This window comes from Zingiber officinale, chromosome 4A (assembly GCF_018446385.1).
Source record: "Zingiber officinale cultivar Zhangliang chromosome 4A, Zo_v1.1, whole genome shotgun sequence".
Taxonomy (NCBI): domain Eukaryota; kingdom Viridiplantae; phylum Streptophyta; class Magnoliopsida; order Zingiberales; family Zingiberaceae; genus Zingiber; species Zingiber officinale.
In genome coordinates, this window is record NC_055992.1 from 50,089,328 (window position 1) to 50,108,718 (window position 19,391).

General features: G+C 39.0%; 1 protein-coding gene and 1 long non-coding RNA gene across 3 annotated transcripts; both read right to left on the reverse strand.

The window, feature by feature from the left end:
* Positions 1 to 1,226: 1,226 nt before the first annotated feature.
* LOC121969907 (fasciclin-like arabinogalactan protein 7) lies at positions 1,227 to 2,881 on the reverse strand. Of its 2 annotated transcripts, none has more exons than XM_042520225.1 (2): positions 2,737 to 2,881; positions 1,227 to 2,215 (listed from the first exon to the last, which is right to left on the reverse strand). In XM_042520225.1, exon 2 carries the CDS (start codon positions 2,169 to 2,171, stop codon positions 1,392 to 1,394), a length of 780 nt encoding a protein of 259 aa, XP_042376159.1. In that variant the 5' UTR covers positions 2,172 to 2,215; positions 2,737 to 2,881; the 3' UTR covers positions 1,227 to 1,391. The 2 variants fall into 2 exon arrangements, with proteins under 2 accessions (XP_042376159.1, XP_042376160.1); XM_042520226.1 differs by lacking the exon at positions 2,737 to 2,881 and adding an exon at positions 2,619 to 2,640.
* A 13,029-nt stretch (positions 2,882 to 15,910) lies between these two features.
* On the reverse strand, positions 15,911 to 18,449 carry LOC121969909. The gene is made up of 2 exons (XR_006108717.1): positions 17,750 to 18,449; positions 15,911 to 16,147 (listed from the first exon to the last, which is right to left on the reverse strand). It is a non-coding gene; the product is annotated as an uncharacterized LOC121969909 (long non-coding RNA).
* Between the last annotated feature and the right edge of the window lie 942 nt (positions 18,450 to 19,391).

Sequence of the window (19,391 nt, forward strand, 5' to 3'; positions counted from 1 at the left end):
TATTTTATTAATTTTTATTTTTAATCAATGTCATAATATGTATAAATTAATGATACTTTTTAATAAATATCGTTAAGAAAGTGTCAAGAAAAGTTATTTTTTTATAGTGCTATGTCAAGAAATTTCATAATGCATACGACATTAAAAGGGTTTTTTAACATGTCAGTCATCCTATTAAACTCTGAATAAAAGTAGCCATTGAATCACCTAAATATAACTTCACTACTTCACCAATTCATTCATTTTTGAACACAAGAAAAATTTACAAGGCAGTTTGGTATGACAAAAATAAGATGGTACTTGTTATGGGAATAAAGTTCAACCTCAATTCTAAATCAATTTAAAGTGTAAATGGGGAAGTAAGCTATATTGCTCTTAAATGATCAACTCAATGTCTCCAAAAACAAACAAGGAGGGTTGTAGGTGAGGGGAAGACCACCGAGATCATAGAGGAGCAACTACAAGTTGAACTTATGGGCATTGAACGAGCAACGAGGACGAATTGTTTGTAGTCATCCAGGGGCAATGGTATAGAGAATGCACAACCAATTTGGATCTTCAATAAAGTAATAATGGACCAGTTGGGCCTCTTGACAAACTGCACGATGAGATGATCTGGAAGGATTAGGTCATGCACTTCATTCGAGTCCGACAAAAGTTGCTAGACAAATTTCAATCATAACAACGGAAAAGAATAATTTTTTTGTACATCGTCTGCCCTTAAAACTATGTGGTCAAGGACATTATGCATGTGGATTGTGGCAAAACTCCACATGGATACCGAGTGCTGGAAAAGAAATGATATATAAATCCACCAACCTGTTTCAGTCCACATGCGACATGTCATGCCAAGTATCAAACGTCTCTCTTCGGAACCATAGTCGACCTATAGTTCTACCAACTCTTGTCAAGTTGTCCATGGAAGCATCACCCAAAACATACAATATAATGCAACAACCGGCATCAAGAACTTCTTGCCTTGTTTGGTGGCCATGACCTTTCGTCTTTAAATTCTTGGCGTGCAAGGATTTCACCGCAAGCACTGAAACCTTGCAAAGCACATCAAGCTTGTTCGAGTGCGAGATTTGCCAGCAGTCGCGCGTTAATTGATTAAGGAAAACTTGGATAAGCATCCAGCGTTCCAGCACGATCATTAATTTACGACCAGCTCAAATCATATTAATTATTATTAATTATAATGAAGTGGAAACATCCAAATCACCGAATGAAAGAAATTAATAGAAGAATAGTTTATGTTGGCACAAAATACACGTCTCAAATTCTGCTTAAACATCCAAATCATGTCTACTCCATCTTAAAAATCTTGAACCAAAAGAAAGCCATGGCAGTGAGCGGCACATGGTGTGCTCGGAAGCAGAGCCCACCAACCCTCACAGAACAAGAATCAGACTGCCGAATAGTGCGCAGACCATGTGATTGAAGAGACTAGCGCCGCTGCTGTGTGGAAGAGCGCCGCTGGTCGACGACTCTGATGATTTGGGCGCAGAAGCAATTTCACTTCGGGGAGGAGCAACGTCGGATGGTTTCGTGGTCTCAGGAGCTGGAGCTGGAGCAGGAGCTAAAGGTGGATCACTGCTGAAGATGGTCTGAGGAAGTAAAACACGGTTGATCACGTATACTGCCGTCGGAGGGGTTGCCCACACACTGCTAAAGATCTTTGGGTTTGACCAACTGGAAGCGACATGGATGAGGCCGGATGAATCAGTGACGTTAAGCGTATACTGTCCGCCCGCCATTGTGCTCACGGGGTTCGAGTTGCTGAGGTTCCTGAAGTCGGAGAGGGAGTAGTATTTGGGGAAGGCATGGCAGAGGAGCAGAGATTTTAGCTGGTCCTGGGTAAGATTTCCGAGGTCGGATCTCTCGAGCGAGGCAAAGGCTGCATTATTGGGGACGAAGAGGGTAATGCCTTGTTTGGTATCATTAGCCTGGTTCTGAAATGTGTCGATGACTTTGGTCTCAAGGAGATAGTTGAGGAAGGTGCCAAAAGGGCCAGTGACTGAGAGCAGATCCGTGAGGTTGACAAAGTGCGGGGCCGGAGCAGGTGCCGGAGAGGGAGGCAGGAACGGAGCTGGAGGAGATTGCGCAGTCGCAGAAGAAGAGATCAACGAAACAAGTAGCGCAGTGGCACAAAAAAATGAAGAAAGCCCCATTTTCTTTTCTAAAATCTTTTCTTCCTGCGCTGGATATCACTACCCTGCAAGAACGTAATAACCATGGTCAGAAATTGTTTGTGGAAAATCACAAGAGCGCGTCTTGTCCAAATTTATAAATTGAGCACGGACATCCATCCGTTTCGCTCAAATAAATATTCACATCTCACGATGAGGTACACATTTATACTGCTGGAAAACAAGATCTGTATAAAATTAGATACAGAGATCTAGAACAAAATACCCAGAGAGAAGAAAATCTCGAAACATTGACCCAAAAAGGGAGGAAAAAGACAGAGAGAGAAAATAACTGGAATCCTAGTTTTCGATCCACTAGCAAAAAGTGAGTCAGAAATGCTACAAGTCGGCACAAGATCTAGAAAGCCTAACTTCTGATTTACTTCTAGATTCTCTTAGAAAAAAAGCAAGCAACAGGGAAATCCCTACCTAATATGCAAACCTGAAGTGAGTTTAGAGAGACATGGTACTCAAAAGGCGTAACGTGCAGATCAAAGATGAGAAAGGAAAAGAAAATGCAATGCGAAGTAGAGTGTGAAGAACTGACCAACTTGAGCAGGAGACTGAACCACCTCAATCTCAATGGAGGAAGGCTGAGAGTGAGGATGAGGCTGAGGAGAATATAAAGTGAAGAGAGGGTGAGTAGGTGATTATTACAAAAAGAGGCTACTTGCTTTGGCTTGCCACCTAATAATGAACTGGACAGCAGATGGCAGCTCAAAACTGACCTCCCAGCTAATGGACCCCTTCCCTTCTCCATTTTCTTTGTGCTTTAAACATTTACCTCACCTTGTACTCTACGTCCCTACCCGCCTTCCGAAAGTCGATCTCCCACCAAATTTGGCAGAGAGAGACTACAAAGTCGTTGAATAATACTTAATAAGCGATAAATGTATCTTAATATTTGTATGAAATTTTATATATGTTCCGGTCAAAATATTATGGATAGTCAAATTATTAATTAACGAATTAGCTGACATACGTGAGTTTCAGAGATTATCGATGAAGACTCTGAAAGGAATTCACTCTGAAATGAATTCAGACACACTGAGAGTTAGATTGGCCGTGGACGGATATCAAGATTATTCCAAATGCTCAAATTAGGATTTCTTTTGTTGGATTTTTCGGATCGTGAAAATCGTTTTTTCGCGTCGCGAAAATCCTGGAAGTCCCTAGCCAACGGATCAGTGCGAAGAAAAACATTCGAAGTTACGAGTACGAGTTTCTACCTAGATCTACTACTAGATCTACATGAAAAGATTCATTACCCTCGTTGCGTGCCCTTTGCGTTCCCGCTCGTCTCGATGGTGCCGGATCTCGAGAGTGTCAAAGTAGATACTCCTCTAGAAGTAACCACACGAACACGTAGGTGGAGAAAACCACACAAAAGGGTGTGCTAGCACCTTGTGTGATTCGGCCAAGGAGGAGGAGAGGGAGAAAGGAGAAGAGCACTTGAGGAAGAAGATGGAATAATACCACTTGAATGAAAATGAATCCAATTCATTCAAAATTGTGGCCGGCCACATTTCCAAAATGTAACCCTCATTCTCATTAAATGTAGTCATTAAAAAGAATGACTTTGTAACCCCCATGAGGTGGAAAACTTTGATGATGTGGCACATCATCATTAGTCCTCCTAATGTCAAATCACTAATGATGTGGAAAATAGTCAAGTCAAACTTGACTCTTCCTCTTCCTCTCAAGTCAAGTCAAAATTTGACCAAATCTCTCCCATGGTTGATCTAATCCAACCATTTGATTCAAGCCAACTTAATATAATGAATCTAATTCATTTAATTAAATTGATTCAATGAGTCATAATCTAAATTAGACTCATTGAACACATGAATCAACTTGAGTCTAACTCAATTAGCCCAATTAGGATTACTCTTAATCCAATTTGATTCATTAAATGAATCTAATCCTCTTGGTTCATCATATGAACCTAATCTCCATCTAATTGTCCTTAGTGTGTGACCCTATAGGTTCTTGTAACGTTGACAATGCCCCTAAACTCATTTAAGAGCATAAGTAATAAGCGGTATCTAGCAACACATCATTACTACCCAAGTTACAAGAATGTTGAGATCCAACATCACCTTGTGACTACTAATTGTGATTCCTCATAATATATGACAAGTGTCCTTCTATCCTAGACATCTAGATTGATCAATGTGAGGCATAGACCGTGTCATCCTCTGACCAATCTAAATCTTGAACTCCAAGTATACTCACTCAATCAAATGAGCTCAATATCTCATATTGACTCATTTGGGCATGGACATGCACTTCGTGGTCTCACTCTATCAAGAATATCGATGTCACTCCCGTCATATAGGAGGGATAGATCCCATCTACATCACTCACATCCCTCCGCATAATTTGTTACATGCCCAATAATCGCCTTTAAAGTCCACCCAGTTACGGGTGACGTTTGACAAAACTAAAGTACATAACTCCTTATGTAGGGATCCATGGTGACTTCAGGTCTAAGGACTAGTAGTCATACTAATAGTCACATGAGAAAGTATATGACACTCATATAACGATCCATGATACTTTCTCATGGCGGGTCATTTAGTATACATTCTCTAATGCATACCCATGTACCAACTTGATATCTCTATATCCATGACTTGTGAGATCAAGTCATCGAGTTGACCTAAATGCTAGTCTTATTGCATTAACATTGTCCCTGAAAGTTAATACTCGACTAGGAATGATTAAGAGTAGTGTTCCCTATATCGTCTCACTATCGATTCAACCAATCGATTGATATAGGTAAGAACCTTCTACTCAAGGACGTTATTATACTTAGTTTATTTGGCACCAATACAAGTAAGTATAATAACCAAAAACCAAATGCCTTTATTTATATAGAATATGATACAACAAGTCCAAAATACAATCATCAAATGATTGGCTCTAGGGCTCTAGCTAACTTACTTGCTTTAGTCCATAAATGGACCTATGTAGCTTGCATACTCTGCTAGTATGCTGTGGATCTACAAAACCCTCAGGTTGTGTCATGTACACATCCTCGAGTAGGTTTCCATTCAGAAACACGGTTTTGACATTCATCTGCCATATCTCATAATCATGGTATGGTGCAATAGCAAGCATGATCCGAATGGACTTAAGCATCGCTACTGGAGAAAATGTTTCATCATAATCAATATCATGAATCTGCTTAAAACCTTTAGCTACCAAGCGACCCTTATAGATAAGTCCATCCATGTCAGTCTTTCTCTTAAAGACCCACTTATACCCAATGGGTTTTACCCCTTCAGGTGGATCATCCAAAGTCCAAACTTGGTTGTTGTACATGGATTCCATCTCGGATCTCATGGCCTCTAGCCATTTCTCGGAATCTGGTCTCATCACAGCTTCCTAAAAGGTGGTAGGCTCATCCTCTATGAGCACAACGTCATCATGGTCAGATAAGAGAAATGAGTATCTCTCAGGCTGACGACGTACCCTATCAGACCTGCGAAGAGGTATGTCTACTTGAACTGGTTGTTATTCCTCAACTCCTTGTGGAACAACATCACCCACAACACTTTGTGGTTCCAGTTCAACTTCCATCGAGGCTTCAGTGCTATTATTTGCATCTTGAACTTCTTCAAAATCGAATATACTCCCACTAGTCTTTCTAGAAACAAAGTCCCTTTCTAGAAAGACTCCAGTCTTTGCCACAACTATCTTGTGCTGACTGGGAATGTAGAAGTAATATCCCTTAGTTTCCTTGGGATATCCAATGAAATAGCATTTGTCGGATTTAAGTCCTAATTTGTCTGAGACTTGATGTCTAACGTAAGCCTCATAACCCCAAATCCTCATGAAAGACACCTGGGCATCTCTCCCAGTCCATATCCTATATGATGTCTTTATCACGACCTTGGATGGAACTCGGTTGAGTATAAAAGCTGTCGTGTCTAGAGCATAGCCCCAAAGGTATGTCGGAAGATCTGTGTGACTCATCATAGATCGTACCATATCTAATAGGGTACGATTCCTCCTTTCGGATACACCATTCCACTGTGGTGTTCCAGGAGGAGTGAGTTGGGATAGAATCCCACAATCAGCTAGGTAGTCACGAAACTCATGGCTAAGGTATTCTCCACCTCGATCTGATCAAAGTATCTTAATACTCTTGCCAAGCTGGTTCTGTACTTCATTCTTGAATTCTTTGAACTTTTCAAAGGATTCAGACTTATGTGTCATTAAGTACATATAACCATATCTACTGAAGTTATCAGTAAATGTGATGAAGTACCTATAATCTCCTCTAGCAGTGACATTGAAAGGACCACATACATCACTATGTATAAGTCCTAACAAATCAGTCGCTCTCTCGTTGTGCCCACTAAAGGGAGTCTTGGTCATCTTGCCTCGTAGGCATGACTCGCATATCTTATATGATTCAAAATCAAATGAGTCCAGCAAACCATCCTTATGGAGCTGGGATAAGCGCTTGTCATTTATATGACCTAAGCGACAGTGCCAGAGGTAAGTTTGGTTCATGTCATTTGACTTGAACCTCTTGGTATTTATGTTATAGATAGACTCTCAAGGTCTAGAATATAGAGTCCGTTCATCAGATGTGCACTACAATAGAACATATCGTTTAAATAGAAGGAACAACATTTGTTCTTTATTATAAACGAAAATCCTTTCTTGTCCAAACAAGAAACTGAAATTATGTTCTTAGTCAAGGCAGACACATAACAACAATCATCTAATTCTAGTACAAGACCAGAGGGTAGAGATAGATAGTAAGTTCCTACAGCAATAGCAGCAACCCGTGCTCCATTGCCTACTCATAGGTCTGCCTCACCCTTCGTCAATGCCTTACTATTTCTCAGCGCTTGTACATTAGTACAAATGTGTGAAGCACATCCGGTATCTAATACCCACGATGAAGAAATAGAGAGGTTGACTTCTATAACATGTATACCTGAAGTAGAAATCTTATTTATCTTCTTTTTAAGATCTTCCAGGTATTCTTTGGAGTTCCTCTTCCAGTGCCTTGCTTGTCCTTGATATAGGTGACAAAGATGTTCAACTATATCGTAAGCGCCCATCAACTCATGTTGCTTCTGAAGCTCAGAGTTCATGGTCGCGAGCATAAGACAGGACACATCTAATGCGTCATCTTGATGCCTCTTGTAAGCATCTCGGTCTGCTCGCGTGGCAGTGGCAGGAGGAGCCTCCGGAATGGGCTGCTCCAGAACGTACAGTTTACGTTCTTGGGTGAGAACTATTCTCAGGTTCCTGTACCAGTCCAGGAAATTTGCTCCGTTGAGCTTGTCCTTCTTAAGGACAAAACGCAGAGAGAAGTTGTTCGTGTTTGACGTCATGGCAATTCTACAACAGAAAAATGCAGAAAATAAATATCATATTCTTTTAAATCATTTAATTAGGCCTTTAACTAAATGATGCTCCCACTGAATTCTATAATTCATGTGGGACAAGATCCACATCATACTAACCCTTAAGTTAGTTTTGGCTAATACGCCCAAGTTTTAGTATGATCGGTAGGTAACGATTACCAATTACATCTCTATGCAACTCTTGTTTATAGGATCAAGATCCGCATTGATATTAAAACTCGAGTTAGCTTTGGCTAATACGCCCGAGAATTAATATAAACGTGATTTTGTCCTACCTTTCCAACCGTTGGAAGAATGTCTATAGTTGTACTCGAACCAACCGAGTTAACTAGTTACTCAATCTAATTGACTTGTACTCACCCATGCATTGATAGGCGGGACCAAGATTGTCCCTCCGTACCCTACCAAGATAATATGTGTTGCTCTGCTTTGGCAGATTCAACAACACATGTGATCGAGGTAGTGATAGGTATCACGGCACGATAGGCATTAGAGTTGACGTGATTTAGATCTAATCTAAACGTCGATGTTGTATCATATACTCGATATATATCTAATCTAATCGATCGGGTGCATCTTGTACACGATGTAGATCTAATCTAATCGTAAGGATGCATCTTGTGCACGATTTAGATCTAATCTTAATCGTTAGGCACTAATTAATTACTTAATTAAACATGCATCGCATACACAAGTAATTAACTAAATTTTGTAATTATGTCATAGCCCTATTACGATCTTCTCAAGCCAATGAGAAGATCGGATGGTCAACCTAAGGTCAACAGCTTCTCAAGCTCCTTCCTTTGACCACCACGTGTTGCTCGCGCCTTCCTCGTAACTTCGTCTTGAGTGGACCTTCCACCGCTTCAAAATTTACATTACAATTTTGAAACTCGAGTTACATTTGAGTTTAAATCTAATTTACAACCAGAATATAAATAGGGAGGCACGACGCGCAGGTCGCGTATCAAATACAGCACACACAAACACATGACGGCATGTAGGCCGTATTATAAATTACAACACAAATCCAATCATATTGGGTCTTTTGGGGCCATGACTATCACAAAAATAATATATAATTCTAAATTATATATTTTTCATAATTTTCTGTAATTTTTTCATAATTTTTTTTTTTACAATTTTATGAGTAAATTTTTTCCCGCGGTCCCGATTAGCGATTTCGGGCGCAATCGCGGAGCAAATCCCCTTGTGGGGTTAGGGGTAGTACCCCTACCCGCGATCTAATCATCGCGAGTTGCTCCTAAGCGATCCTACAGCGCCTTAGACCGCTGTCCCAAAAAGTTTTGGGTCGAAACATTGTCGTTACGGAAAAATCTTCTCAGTAGTTGAAGCCAACAAGTGTCAAAACACTTGTGCTTCGCTTCTACGAGAAAAATACCCTTTAAAACTATAAAAATCATGAAATTATAGAAATTCACAGAATGTTTATTTTTCATAAAAACCAAAATCAACTCGTACACCTTCGCACGTGGCTCTAATACCACTGTTGGGGTTTTCGGGCCGCGAAAACCGCTTTTTCGCGTCGCGGAAACCCCGAAAGTCCCTAGCCAACGGATCCGTGCGAAGAAAAACATTCGAAGTTACGAGTACAAGTTTCTACCTAGATCTACTCCTAGATCTACATGAAAAGATTCATTACCCTCGTTGCGTGCTCTTTGCGTTCCCGCTCGTCTCGACGGTGCCGGATCTCGAGAGTGTCAAAATAGGCACTCCTCTAAAAGTATCCACACGAACACATAGGTGGAGAAAACCACAGAAAAGGGTGTGCTAGCACCTTGTGTGATTCGGCCAAGGAGGAGGAGAGGGAGAAAGGAGAAGAGCACTTGAGGAAGAAGATGGAATAATACCACTTGAATGAAAATGAATCCAATTCATTCAAAATTGTGGCCGGCCACATTTCCAAAATGTAACCCCCATTCTCATTAAATGTAGTCATTAAAGAGAATGACTTTGTAACTCCCATGAGGTGGAACACTTTGATGATGTGGCACATCATCATTAGTCCTCCTAATGTCAAATCACTAATGATGTGGCAAATAGTCAAGTCAAACTTGAATCTTCCTCTTCCTCTCAAGTCAAGTCAAACTTGACCAAATCTCTCCCATGGTTGATCTAATCCGACCATTTGATTCAAGCTAACTTAATATAATGAATCTAATTCATTTAATTAAATTGATTCAATGAGTCATAATCTAAATTAGACTCATTGAACACATGAATCAACTTGAGTCTAACTCAATTAGCCCAATTAGGATTACTCTTAATCCAATTTGATTCATCAAATGAATCTAATCCTCTTGGTTCATCATATGAACCTAATCTCCATCTAATTGTCCTTAGTGTGTGACCCTATAGGTTCTTGTAACGTTGGCAATGCCCCTAAACCCATTTAGGAGCATAAGTAATGAGCGGTATCTATCAACACATCATTACTACCCAAGTTACAAGAATGTTGAGATCCAACATCACCTTGTGACTACTAATTGTGACTCCTTACAATATATGACAAGTGTCCTTCTATCCTAGACATCTAGATTGATCAATGTGAGGCATAGACCGTGTCATCCTCTGACCAATCTAAATCTTGAACTCTAAGTAGACTCACTCAATCAAATGAGCTCAATATCGCATATTGACTCATTTGGGCATGGCCATGCACTTCGTGGTCTCACTCTATCAAGAATATCGATGTCACTCCCGTCATATAGGAGGGATAGATCCCATCTACATCACTCACATCCCTCCGCATAATTTGTTACATACCCAGTAATCGTCTTTATAGTCCACCCAGTTACGAGTGACGTTTGACGAAACTAAAGTACATAACTCCTTATGTAGGGATCCATGGTGACTTCAGGTCTAAGGACTAGTAGTCATACTAATAGCCACATGAGAAAGTATTTGACACTCATATAACGATCCATGATACTTTCTCATGGCGGGTCATTCAGTATACATTCTCTAATGCATACTCATGTATCAACTTGATATCTCTATATCCATGACTTGTGAGATCAAGTCATCGAGTTGACCTACATGCTAGTCTTATTGCATTACCATTGTCCCTGAATGTTAATACTCGACTAGGAATGATTAAGAGTAGTGTTCCCTATATTATCTCACTATTGATTCAACCAATCGATTGATATAGGTAAGAACCTTCTACTCAAGGACGTTATTATACTTAGTTTATTTGACACCAATACAAGTAAGTATAATAACCAAAAACCAAATGTCTTTATTTATATAGAATATGATACAACAAGTCCAAAATACAATCATCAAATGATTGGCTCTAGGGCTCTAGCTAACATATTTAAGATGATATATGAAAATAAAAGAGATAAAGAAAGAAGAATATAAAACTTAGTCCCCTTCACTCTGGAAAATTTTAATATCGTCTTTATCTTCATGAGTGCTTATATGATCCTCTGAAGAGCATCTTTATATTAGCCAGAATATCATCATTATAAGGGCTAAGGAGAGAATCAGATCCGACAACCATTGATTGTTCTCCCACACATATAGTTTCACATGTCAACTAGAGGGGTATCTAGAGAACTGGGTCTGACAAATTCGCAACCACCCCGCCATTCTCAAGATGTCATGCATTTGGGAATATTCGTATTTACTGCTAATGAGTTCACGTAGATAGTAAACCTATTTTAAGGATAGACAAAGTGATATTAACACGGAGTGACTTTGAAAGAGATAATGTAGGGCTTCGCTTGTGAAGGAGAATGTCAATGGCTAGAACCAAGGCAAAGGTGTTGTTGGGGTGACGAAATAGGCTTAGATGAAGTCCGAGATTAAGTTGAAATCTGAGACTAAGATAGAATCCTAGATTAAGACATAGTCCAAGACTAAGACAGGGTTCAAGACTGAGATGAAATTGTTCGTCGCTACTTGGAATTCCGTTCTACTTCCCCTGTACAAAAATTTGTACAAGTACAGACCTTTCCTAACAATCTATGTGTTCCTCATGAGTTACACTTGAATTGGAAACGACATTTAACATATTTACTTCAAGTTCAACTCATGTGTTCTTCAATAGTTAAACCTTGGATTGCAAACAATATTTAACATTATTAATCCAAGTTCATCCCATATTACTGAAGTTGATTAAATATCTATTTCAAGCATTGACTTCCAGGTTAAACATGGCGAGACACTCGACCTTCTTGGGTATGGGATCATCCACCACTTTCCTAGACAAAGCCTTTCAAAGAAATTGGATATTTAAACTTCTTACAATAACCTTAGGTTTAACTACAGAGACCTCAATAGAAGCACAAGATCAAAATACTAAATCGAAATACAAAAATCGCTAGCCTCTTGTGTTGGTATTTCAGGATCCATACAAAAAAAAAACTAGTTTCGCTGCGTAATTAAGAACAAGTTATACCTTTCTTTGTAAAAAAAGACCTCTTGATCATCTGTTGTATTCCTCTCCTCCTCTTGGATGTCGTATAGGCGACGATCTACCAAGATGAAATCCACCCAAACCACTTCTTCTCCTCCAAGAAATTCCGACCACCAAGGAATGTCAAAATAGAAAACTTTCTTCTCTTCTTCCTCCTTTTAAGCAACTGGCCACCAAGTGCTCCTTTTCTTACAAGTTTCGGCCACCAAAAAGAGTTGGATGCCGGCCTTAGAAAGAAGAAAGGGAGAGAAGAAACAAGGTGTTGTCGGCCTTAGGAAGAGGAAATGGAGAGAGACCGGCCACCAAGTTAAAGAAAGGAGCGAAATTATAGAGATATGTGTGTTTTTTATAAGGCATCCTATACCTCTCTTTTATAATCTTTAGTCATGGCAAAAAAAGAAATTTTAATAATAATTAAAATCTCTCTCTTTTAAATTTCCTATTGTGATGGCTAAAAAGAAAAGTTTTAAAATTAATCTCTCTCTTTTAAACAATGTAGAAGGCTACAAAAAAGGAAAGATTAAAATTAAAACTTCTCTTTTAAATCATGGTTACAAAAAAGAAAAGTTTTTTCAAAATTACAATCTCTCTTTTTAAACATTATAGATAACTACAAAAAAAGGAAAGATTTTAACAAAATTAAAATCTCTCTTTTAAACCTTTGTAGATAGTTATAAAAGGAAAGATTTTAAAATTTAAAACTCTCTTTTAAAACCATGTGGATGGCTATAAAAGGAAAGATTTTAACAAAAAATAAAATCTCTCTTAATCATATGTGGCTAGTCCCTTGCTTGGGCACCAAGCTTGGCCGGCCACCTCTTGGGCTTCAAGCTAATGCTTGGTCGGTCCCCTTGCACCAAGCAAGGATGTGTCCGACCCATTACTTGGGTAAGAAGTGGACTTTGTGGATATAGGCTTTATAGACGCTACAACTGGGACCGAGAGGAAGAATTGATTTTGATCTCCCGATGAGCTTGATCTTCCTGTGTTTGACCCGAACACCCAACTCAAGTTCATCAATAATAACTCATATCACTAAAGAGTTATTATTTAACTACCACACCAATCTCATATTACATGATGAGCTCCTTCTTATTATGAGTGCATTAATCTCCCAGTGTTTAAAATATCGAATGTCCATTAATTAAATGAGTTACTGATAACTCACTTAATTAATATCTAGCTCCAAGAGTAGTACCACTCAACTTCATTGTCATGTCGGACTAAGTCCACCTGCAGGGTTTACATGACAATCCTTATAAGCTCCTCAAGGGAACATCATCAACCTAGATAACTAGGACACAGTTTTCTTCTATAATCAACAACACACCATATAAATAATATTATTTCTCAACTTATCAGGCCTATTGATTTAATGAAATAAATCTCATCCATTGATAAATTAAAGAAATAAATATTAAGTATATATGCTTGTTATTATATCGAGATTAAGAGTACGCACATCCATAATAACAAAGGTTATGTTCTTTTATATAGTCAGTATAAAAAGAACAACCTCAAATGGTCGTGTTCAATACACACATAGTATACTAGTGTAATTTTATAGTCAAGATAAACTAATATCAAATTACACTACAATTATTCCAATGGTTTATCCCAATCCATCTTGGTTGTGAGCTACTATTTATAATTTATAAGGAATTGATAACATGATCTTCTGTGTGACACCACACACTATGTTATCTACAATATAAATTAAATGGATAACTACATTTTACTAAATGCAAACATTTGACTAATGTGATTCTCATTTCAAAATAAATGTTCATACAAAAAGCTAGACTTTTAGTATACATCCTAATAGAAATGTAAGACTGAGAAGAAATCTGAGATTGAGATGGAGTCCGAGACTGAGACCAAGATTGAGACAAGGTTCGAGACTGAGATAGCGTCGAAGAGTGAGATGGAGTCTGAGATTGAGATGATGGATAACATTTGAAACTGAGACGACTTAGCAGGTTCGATTAGATCTGAGTCCTATTTGAACAGGGTTAATCGTTTTATAATTTAAGCTTGACTTATTGTGACTTTGGTTGACAGGTCAGTAGGACTCTTAACCTACATTACACGTAAGAGATGAAGAAAGCCACTACATCATATGTCTTTCCTTCAAACCTAGTAGAAGGAGGTAAAGTACGACTAACTAGACTATTTTGGGGCATTCACCACCTACCTTTCCTCATCTCATCAGTTTGTCAGTCTGATGTGTCCATGTTTTGCTAAAAATTAGTCATTGGAGAGAGAGCTTGAATACTGGAGGGACGAGATAAGTTGTGTCACATATCACATCGATGATAGATGCATTGTTCCATTTCATTAATGAACATAATACAACATCTTCTTCAAGTTGCGTGAATAACCAACTACATCGGCTAGTACTTGGGGTGTTGCCACAATGAGGTATGGGGGTCAAATCCTGGCTAGTAGCATGGTTCTTGCCCTCCCCTATGCACTAGTCATTGTCTGGGCTAGTAGCCCCCGTGATTTACCCCCTCTGTGTTGGCCTAGGGATGGGTTGACGGAGGCACTGGGGGCAAGCGAATCGCCTTGTGCCACAATGAATAACCAACTGCATTAATTGTGAAGCCATGTTAAAGTGTTTCTGTTGATGCCATCAAGTATCCAATGAAGAGGGCATGTTGGTTCCAATTCGTCTCTTTGCATCTGATGTCTATCTTGAAAGCACCTCAAGGATTGATGTGATGTTTTGTATCTCATGTTACCATATTTTAATGGTGAAGATTATGTTGAGATCATGATCATCCAGCCAGACAAACCATCAATGAGAAAAAGAACTCATCATTTGATGGTCTAAAGACTTGACGCGATAAGCCTATAGTGTTGCCATTAAGGTATATTAGGTTGATCAAAAGACAGTGTTGCCTTCATTAATTTCTAGGGTTCCAATAGTGATCATTTTCTCTACCTTCATCTTCTTCCTTGCATCTAGCTACTTAGCAAGTTCATTGCATCTTTCTCTTCCCTTCTTTATATGTTGACCATCTTCATACAAAGGGTGAAAGGATAGCTTCTTCTGTAGGGTCGTTGAACTAGACGAGGGGTGAATAACTCTCATGGTTTCCACATTTATTTTAAAACTCGAGAATAATGACAGCGGAATAAAGAAAGAAATAAATAATGCTAACACGACCAATATTTATTTGGTTAGGAGCCTATGGCGACTCTTACTCTAAGACCCGCATGTGAGAGTACTTTCATTGGACAATCACTAATAACTCGAACAAGATTACAAATTTGAATTACAATAGTTATAAAATAAAGTTACTAACAACCAGAGAATTAGCAGAAATTCATTCGATGATTGTCGGAGCAGCATTTAGGCATCATCAAATCATATTCGGAGCAGTGCGAAGTCATTCGATGATTGCTAGTCAAATCCTCCTTTTATAGCCCACTCTAAGCACCTGGAACCTCCCCTAGGTGGCCCCCACAGGGCTAACGTGGCGATCTCTCGTTGAAACTTGATCTGACAAAACTTATCCATCTCTAGGCGCTAGGAACACCCTCGAGCACTTGGACTATGATGTAGGTCTGTGAGTCATCACACTCCAACTCATCATGATTATCATGCATGGAGCAACTCTGAGCGCTCAGACTGCTAGGATGCCTGGCTAGGTACCCTCTATTCATATTAGCTTTAGTATTAGTTATGAGATGATTGATAATCCTGTCCGGAATCTGAGTCAGACGAAAGTCGGGTGAGACGGTGCTGGTGTTGACGGAGAGATGACTTGGGCACACCTAGTATATATGAAACATCCCTAAATTTTGCATCAAGTTTTTTATTTTTTATTTTAAAAACAACCCTCTTGACATCTGCTATGTAGATAATCGTAGTGTAATTCCATCAAAATGATCTATCTTACCCAATGTAAATGACAGTATCCCAAACAAGAGTTTAACAAAACAAAGGAACAATGAATTCTCAAATCTCTCCCTAAACAAATGAAGAACACCTCACAATGGAAAGAGTATGCACTGCACTCCTAAATATCCGGACAGTGCCATGTGTCCATCTCACCTCCTCGCCTACTCCGTCCACATGCCTTCCGTCACATCCTGGTAGACGCCCTCACCTGTAACGTAGGCATCATGAATCTACGAACCCAACAAGTATAATCCGATATGAATAATGTGACATCCATAAAGTAGCAGGAATAACAACTAGTAGGCATATAATTTATCTCAAATACAATAAACCGAAGAAAGGTATGATATGTAAAAGTTTCTACATAGCTAATAAGGGTGAATATGTCACATATCCGGTAATCACTAATAGAGTCAGTTAACAGTCCCATGACCCTAGAGGTACCTCCTAGAGAACATGCAGTCATTTAGCCAAAGCTAATATTAATAAATTAACAGTCAAATTTGGAAGGACCCTCCCTGGCGCTCATCCCGGGGCACCCAACCCGTATTGTCACCACATATGCTCATACTTAACCAATTAGCTACATAGATAACATATCCTATTCACTTCTTACTCCATATTACTTAAGAGAAAGCAACCATAGAAGAACAATTAAATTTACATCATTCATTCACATTCTGTCAAGTTCTGTCCAGGCATTCCATTAACAATAGCAAGATGTAGCTTAGCATTTATTAACATTCATCATCTTTCAAATCTACACCTTAATTCTGTATCAGTAATCATAATCAACATGTATGCTAACAATAACCAAAATAGCAAGACAACATCAGATTCAATCTAAAAATACCTCAATTCCATAATCGGAAATCGAAATAAGTCACCATAAGAAGCATAACACCAAAGGAAATCGGTTCACCACCTAATCCTTCTTCCGAACATTATAAAACAAAGTGTTTCAATTTTCTAAGACATCTAACCCTTACCTCGATGAGTCCACACCAATAATAAAGGATACACTTGAACCATCTAGGAAAAATTCCAAGCAAGAAATCCTATTCCAAACATGAATATCTAAATCCTGTGCGGAAACCAGAAACGAAACACGCGATGGTTCAAGCACAAGCAAGAATATCTCATAAGCCTCAATCGCAGCTCATCTGGATGAAAACATCAAGAATCGAAGTCCATACATAGGAAAGAAAAACTACAGAGTGAAAACCAATTAGAATCCATTCCTTAACAAACTAGTTACACAAACTCAAACCAACAGCAACGACGCTGCAATTGCAACCCAAAAGAACACCACGAGACATCAAAACGATCTGAGTTTTGCAAAGCATCCCCCTTCCATCAAGTTCTTTGATATTCTCATGTGCAGCAACAAATTAAAACCCATAAGAAACCCCATGAAAAACACAGAAACCTCAAGGCAAAATGAATCACGACCCATAGCAAATACATCACCATCGATCCAACCTCGAAACCAATCATCGACTCCCAAATCCACAGTATTTCAGCTTTGCAAAAATAGGAAACAAGCCACATCGAACTCAATCGAAAGCTCAAATCCTTGCGGAACTCCAAATAAAGCCATCGTTCGATGAGAACATCACCAAAATCAATTGCAATCCAAAACAAAACCTCAAAGGAAACACCCACCGAATCAAGCACAAAAACCGTGTGCTACTTCAAGAACATCACAAGATAAAAATTGAATCGTGAGGTATTCCATCAGCAGATCTTAGCTCCTAGGTTCCTATTCTATACCTCACGGATCTCGCACTAACATAAGGAATGAACTTACCTGTCCTTTCTTCGTTCCACTGCCAGAAGCCCTCGCTCACCCATTGCATATCATCGTGTCGCCGGTGCGAAGGTCGCGAGCTTCCTCTTCCGATCGCAATGCCCTCAAAGGAACTGTCTGCCTGGGGTAGCACCTGGCCGAGTCTCGAGAGCCGGTGGTGAGGGCAAAGAGAGAGTCGACAATTTAGAGGAGGAATTGTGAGGGAGAAATTGGATTCGGCGAATCAGGTATAGTTTTATACCTAGGTTATTTAAGTCCTAAGCCTAGGTCAATTAAATCCTATCCTTCGGCTAATTAGAGCAATCACCTCCTAATTAATTGGGTGTTAGTTTTGGCTTTCCACATGTTTAACTATTCTATCCATTTTATGTATGCCATACAAGTTCATTTAAAATTCTGAAACATTTCTAAAATTCATAAAAAAAATTTATAAGTTAATCCCATAATTAGCATTCGGATGACATTAGAAAATTTCATATGTAAATTCTTTAATTACGCTTACGGGACATTACAATTCTCCCCCCTTATAAACATTTCATCCTCGAAATTTGGCTTACTGAATAATTCGGGGTAGCGGTTGTGCATATCCAATTCAGTCTCCCCAAATTGTTGGGATTTTCGAGCCGCAAAAACTGCTTTTGCGTTGCGGAAACCTCAAAATCCCATGCCACCGGATCCGTGTGAATATTAAAATTTTACATGTACAAGTTTTTCTATCCTAGATCTACATTAGATCTACATGGTTAAGAGATTACCCTTGTAGCGAAGCCTTTCGCGAATTCCGCTCGTCCAAAAGTTGTCGGATCTCGAGTGTGTTCAAGTGTACACACTTCTAGTAGTATCCACACGAACAAGAAGTGATTCTCAAACCACTCTAGATGGAGAAGAGAACACCACAAATGTGCTAGCACTCTTAGGGCTCTCGGATGGGATTGGAAGAAGAAAATAGAGAAAAGAAAAAGATAGAATGAATCTCAAACACTCTTCTTATTCTTCTATGTGACTATCACTCTATGTTTCTTCTTGGAACTAAAACTCACTAACCTTCTTGCCTTGCTTGGAGCTCTCAGCCAAGAAAGGAGAAGGAGCAAGATGAGAGCTAAGGAGGAAGAAGCATTGAATCACCAAAATCAATACCACAAATGAAACTCATATTCCTTTATGTGGCCGACCACACATGGAATGCCAAGGGTCTTTGACCGTTGACATTCCATGCCTCTTGATCTCCTTTGATGATGTGGAGATGATGTGGCAAGGCTAGTCATGCCATGTAGGAAGAGTCAACCTTCATGATGTGGCATTTGGTCAAGTCAAACTTGATGTTTCAACTTCCTATTTTGGTTAAGTCAAACTTGACCACTTCTCTCCTTAGGTGAGTTAAATCCAACCTTTGATTCTTGTCAATTTCAATTCAATGAATCTCAATTCATTAATATAAATTGACTCAATGAATCAACTTTAAATTAGACTCATTCAATAATTAAGTCTAACTCAATAAGTCTACTTTGGATTACTCTTAATCCAATTTTGATTCATCACATGAACCTAATCTAATTGGTTCATCATATGAACCTAATCTCCATCCACTTGTTCTTTGTGTGTGACCGAATAGATTCTTGTAACGTTGGCAATGTTTCTAAAT